General features: G+C 46.4%; 1 protein-coding gene across 2 annotated transcripts in view; it reads left to right on the top strand.

Annotated features, from left to right (window-relative positions):
- Window positions 1-500: 500 nt before the first annotated feature.
- ARHGEF40 (Rho guanine nucleotide exchange factor 40) overlaps window positions 501-6,000 on the top strand; it is a 151,382-nt gene continuing 145,882 nt past the window's right edge. Inside the window, exon 1 of one of the 2 annotated variants that reach the window (XM_073631216.1) lies at window positions 501-3,507. In XM_073631216.1, the coding sequence (XP_073487317.1) occupies window positions 3,505-3,507 (3 nt within the window). In that variant the 5' untranslated portion in view covers window positions 501-3,504. The remainder of the gene's footprint in view (window positions 3,508-6,000) is intronic. The other variant, XM_073631206.1, reaches the window with a different exon arrangement.

Raw genomic sequence — 6,000 nt, 5'->3', positions numbered from 1 at the left:
GGCTTAGAAATGACTTAATCATATAAATCCTGAAGCCTGTTCAGTTTTTGGCTGTGTGCACAAATGTCTAGCACAGATCAGCCCCTGCTACAGCCAGAGAGGTAACTGTGGAACAAACTTCCTTATGTCTACAGCAGACTCGTGACACCATCTCAACCTAGGCAAAGTCACTGGACTGGAGCTCAAGGAATGCTTTTTTTGAGATAAAAGCTACAGCTTTTCTGAAAAATGATACTGTTCCTGTGGATTGCTACATGCCAGGAATGATTTAATGCACACTTGAAAAGTTACAGAAAGGTGAAAGTGACAAACCAGAATGACTTTATTTTGGTAATTCAATATGAGCTTTAGTAGAGGCATTGTAATTCAGCTAGGCAGCACATCACACAGTCGGCTTAGGGGAGGTCCAGTCTGTTTAGCCATCAGTACAGGAAGCCAGAGGGAGCTTCTGGCTGCAGTTCAGGGCTGACCAAGTTTACACACAGCAGCTGGGCTGGCTCTGCAGTCTGGAGAGAGCTGCTCAGTGTAAACTCCTCAGTGTCAGTGTGGACATGTCAGGATCAGGAGCTCAGTGTGAACTTATCAGTTTTAAAAGCTCGGTGTGAACCTATAAGTGTGAATTTATCAGCAGAAGCTCAGTGTGGACTTGTAAGTGTGGATTTATCAGGAGGAGCTCAGTATGGACTTATTAAAAAGAACTCAGTATGAACTGATAAGTGTGGACTTATAAGGAAGAGTCAGTGTGGACTTATCACTTTGAAAAAGCTTAGTGTGAAATTATAAGTGTGGACTTATCAGGAGGAGCCCAGTGTGGACTTGTTAGAAAGAACTCAGTATTGACTTATAAGTGTGGGCTTATGAAGAGGAGCTCAGTGTGGACTTGTAAGTGTGAATTTATCAAGAAAAGCTCAGTGTGGATTTATAACGAGTGTTGACTTATCAGGAGAAACTCAGTGTTGACTTATCAGGAGAAATTCAGTGTGGACTTATCAGGAGAAACTCAGTGTGGACTTATCAGGAGAAACTCAGTGTGGACTTATCAGGAGAAACTCAGTGTGGACTTATCAGGAGAAACTCAGTGTGGACTTATCAGGAGAAACTCAGTGTGGACTTATCAGGAGAAACTCAGTGTGGACTTATCAGGAGAAACTCAGTGTGGACTTATCAGGAGAAACTCAGTGTGGACTTATTAGAAGGAACTCAGTGTGGACTTATCAGGAGAAACTCAGTGTGGACTTATTAGAAGGAACTCAGTGTGGACTTATCAGAAGGAAATCAGTGTGGACTTATCAGGAGAAACTCAGTGTGGACTTATTAGAAGGAACTCAGTGTGGACTTATCAGAAGGAAATCAGTGTGGACTTATAAGGAGAAACTCAGTGTGGACTTATTAGAAGGAACTCAGTGTGGACTTATCAGAAGGAAATCAGTGTGAACTTATAAGTGTAGACTTATTAGGAGAAACTCAGATTGGACTTATTAGAAGGAGCTCCATCTGGACTAATATGTTTGAACTTATCAGTAGGAGCTCATAGTGGATTTATACGTTTGGACTTATCAGGAGCTCAGTGTGGACTTATCAGAAGAAGCTCTGTGTGGACTTATCAGAAGAAGCTCTGTGTGGACTTATCAGGAGAAGCTCTGTGTGGACTTATCAGGAGAAGCTCTGTGTGGACTTATCAGGAGAAGCTCTATGTGGACTTATCAGGAGAAAATCAGTTTTGACTTACAAGTGTGGACTTATATGGAGTAGCTCAGTGTGGACTTATGAGTGTGGAGTTATCAGGAGGAGCTAAGTGTGGACTCATAAGGAGGAGCTCAGTGCAAACTTATTAGAAGGAGCTCAGTGTGGACTTATTAGAAGGAGCTCAGTGTGGACTCATTAGAAGGAGCTCAGTGTGGACTCATTAGAAGGAACTCAGCGTGGACTTATTAGAAGGAGCTCAGTGTGGACTTATTAGAAGGAACTCAGTGTGGACTTATCAGGATCAAGAGGTGCTTAGTGTGGACTTTTCAGTTACATGACCTAAGGGTGGACTCCTCAGTATCTGTGTGGAGCTGTGTCAGGAGCTATATGTAGAACTCAGTGTGGACTTATCAGTGTCAATGTGGTCTAATCAACATCACTGTTGATTCGTCAGTGTCAGTATGAATTCATCATTGTCAGCGTGGACTGATCATTGTCAATGTAGCTTCGTCAGTGTGGATTAATTAGTGTCGGTTTGAATTCATCAGTGTTACTGTGGATTCAATGTCACTATGTGGATTAATAAGTGTCAGTGTGGTGTGATTAGTGTCAGGAGCTCAGTGTGGACTTTTCATTTCCAGGAGCTAACTGCAGATTCATCAGTGTTAGTGTGGGGTGTTCAGTGTGAGTGTGGGGTGATCAGAGTCAGTGTGGGGTGATCAGAGTCAGTGTGGGGTGATCAGAGTCAGTGTGGGGTGATCAGAGTCAGTGTGGGGTGATAAGTGTCAGTGTGGGGTGATCAGTGTCAGTGTGGGGTGATAAGTGTCAGTGTGGGGTGATCAGTGTCAGTGTGGGGTGATCAGTGTCGGTGTGGGCACAGTGTGGGGTGATCAGTGTCAGTGTGGGGTGATCAGTGTCAGTGTGGGCACAGTGTGGGGTGATCAGTGTCAGTGTGGGGTGATCAGTGTCAGTGTGGGCACAGTGTGGGGTGATTGGTGTCAGTGTGGGCACAGTGTGGGGTGATCGGTGTCAGTGTGGGGTGATCAGTGTCAGTGTGGGCACAGTGTGGGGTGATCAGTGTCAGTGTGGGGTGATCAGTGTCAGTGTGGGGTGATCAGTGTCAGTGTGGGCACAGTGTGGGGTGATCGGTGTCAGTGTGGGGTGATCGGTGTCAAGAGAACAGAAGACTATCCAGAAGGACCCAGACAACAGCATCTCTCTACATTGAATAGAAGAGTGAATCCAGGATAGGTGGCTCCAGTGCAGTCTATGCATGTGACCCCCAGGCATAGAAAACAAAGGAAGGATTGTTCTTTCCACCTTTGAGAAAATAGGAATCTTTCCATCTGACACTTGGGGAGGAAGACTTGCACTTAGTGAGATCCAGGGGGTAGAAAAGTGAGGAGGAGAGGAGAGAAGACAGAGAGGAGAGGGACATGGAATAGTGGAAGGAATAAAGTGAGTGTGGAGAAGAGGATGGGGATAGAAGAGATGGGGATATAAGAGATGAGGATAGAAGAAGGTGAACACAGAAGGTGACTAGAAGGAGAAAGCACTAGTGGAAAGTGTGGGAAAAGTGTCATATTGGAAAGAAGTAAGGTAGTATAAAGGCAGGAGAAGGAACAAATCAGAGCTGAGAGAGGGAGAAGGAGGGGTGCTGTGCTAGAGCTAAACCCCCTAACAGGTCCCCCAGTGTGATCGGAGGGAGAGGAGGAGATGCTGCGAGGACATTCTCACACTCTGTCCAGCACTGTCACCAGGAGACTTCTACAGGAAAGCCGCATCGCTATGTGACTCCATATCCGACCACAACAAGACATGGTGAGCCCATCCACTCTGCTCCCTCCCCGCCATACTCTCTCCCTTCCCGCAACCCCCTCGCCCTTCCTTTGTGTCTGTCCTCCTCCAACGATCGCTCTGCTTTCAATTAGAACTACTGCGGTTCCTTCCTTCAGGGAATCGTGTGTTTCCGTCACATGCTCGGTTCTGGCAGTGCTGTGTGTGCTGAGGAAGGGATACATGAGAGCTATCATATCATATCATATGTGTGTGTGCTACAGGTCACCCCTCACTCCCAGGACAAGGCTCCTCACTGATACTACCCAGGCTTATGTGTGCTAACATGCCCATGACATCCAATCACCTTTGCAGTTTACAGATGCCTGCTGACAGCTGATTGGTTGCTATGGGCAGCAACAATTTGTCTTCTAACCAGCCTCATGAGCCCCATACTGGCATGTCTGATAGTGATCTGCAGTGCCCGGATGTCTCCAGGATCATTGTCATCACTGTCATATTCATCCATCATTGTACATCTCCATCTCCTCCACTGTACATCTCCATCTCCTCCACTCTACATCTCCATCTTCTCCACTTTACATCTCCATCTCCTCCACTCTACATCTCCATTTCCTCCACTCTACATCTCCATCTTCTCCACTTTACATCTCCATCTCCTCCACCGTACATCTCCATCTCCTCCACTGTACATATCCATCTCCTCCACTTTACATCTCCATCTTCTCCACTGTACATCTCCATCTCCTCCACTGTACATCTCCATCTCCTCCACTTTACATCTCCATCTTCTCCACTTTACATCTCCATCTCCTCCACTCTACATCTCCATCTCCTCCACTCTACATCTCCATCTCCTCCACTCTACATCTCCATCTTCTCCACTGTACATCTCCATCTTCTCCACTTTACATCTCCATCTCCTCCACTGTACATCTCCATCTCCTCCACTCTACATCTCCATCTCCTCCACTTTACATCTCCATCTCCTCCACTCTACATCTCCATCTTCTCCACTTTACATCTCCATCTCCTCCACTCTACATCTCCATCTCCTCCACTTTACATCTCCATCTCCTCCACTCTACATCTCCATCTTCTCCACTTTACATCTCCATCTCCTCCACCGTACATCTCCATCTCCTCCACTGTACATATCCATCTCCTCCACTCTACATCTCCATCTCCTCCACTCTACATCTCCATCTTCTCCACTTTACATCTCCATCTCCTCCACTGTACATCTCCATCTTCTCCACTTTACATCTCCATCTCCTCCACCGTACATCTCCATCTCCTCTACTCTACATCTCCATCTTCTCCACTTTACATCTCCATCTCCTCCACTCTACATCTCCATCTTCTCCACTTTACATCTCCATCTCCTCCACCGTACATCTCCATCTCCTCCACTCTACATCTCCATCTTCTCCACTTTACATCTCCATCTCCTCCACTCTACATCTCCATCTTCTCCACTTTACATCTCCATCTCCTCCACTCTACATCTCCATCTTCTCCACTTTACATCTCCATCTCCTCCACTCTACATCTCCATCTCCTCCACTCTACATCTCCATCTCCTCCACTCTACATCTCCATCTTCTCCACTGTACATCTCCATCTCCTCCACTCTACATCTCCATCTCCTCCACTCTACATCTCCATCTTCTCCACTTTACATCTCCATCTCCTCCACTCTACATCTCCATCTTCTCCACTTTACATCTCCATCTCCTCCACCGTACATCTCCATCTCCTCCACTGTACATATCCATCTCCTCCACTCTACATCTCCATCTCCTCCACTCTACATCTCCATCTTCTCCACTTTACATCTCCATCTCCTCCACTGTACATCTCCATCTTCTCCACTTTACATCTCCATCTCCTCCACCGTACATCTCCATCTCCTCCACTCTACATCTCCATCTTCTCCACTTTACATCTCCATCTTCTCCACTGTACATCTCCATCTCCTCCACTGTACATATCCATCTCCTCCACTTTACATCTCCATCTTCTCCACTGTACATCTCCATCTCCTCCACTGTACATCTCCATCTCCTCCACTTTACATCTCCATCTTCTCCACTGTACATCTCCATCTCCTCCACTGTACATCTCCATCTCCTCCACTTTACATCTCCATCTTCTCCACTGTACATCTCCATCTCCTCCACTGTACATCTCCATCTCCTCCACTTTACATCTCCATCTTCTCCACTTTACATCTCCATCTCCTCCACTCTACATCTCCATCTCCTCCACTCTACATCTCCATCTTCTCCACTCTACATCTCCATCTTCTCCACTGTACATCTCCATCTCCTCCACTCTACATCTCCATCTTCTCCACTTTACATCTCCATCTCCTCCACTCTACATTTCCATCTTCTCCACTTTACATCTCCATCTCCTCCACTCTACATCTCCATCTTCTCCACTTTACATCTCCATCTCCTCCACCGTACATCTCCATCTCCTCCACTGTACATATCCATCTCCTCCACTCTA

This window comes from Aquarana catesbeiana, linkage group LG01 (genome assembly GCF_042186555.1).
Source record: "Aquarana catesbeiana isolate 2022-GZ linkage group LG01, ASM4218655v1, whole genome shotgun sequence".
Lineage (NCBI taxonomy): Eukaryota > Metazoa > Chordata > Amphibia > Anura > Ranidae > Aquarana > Aquarana catesbeiana.
The sequence above is the reverse complement of the archived record's forward strand: the minus strand, read 5'-3'. Positions and strand labels throughout refer to the sequence as shown.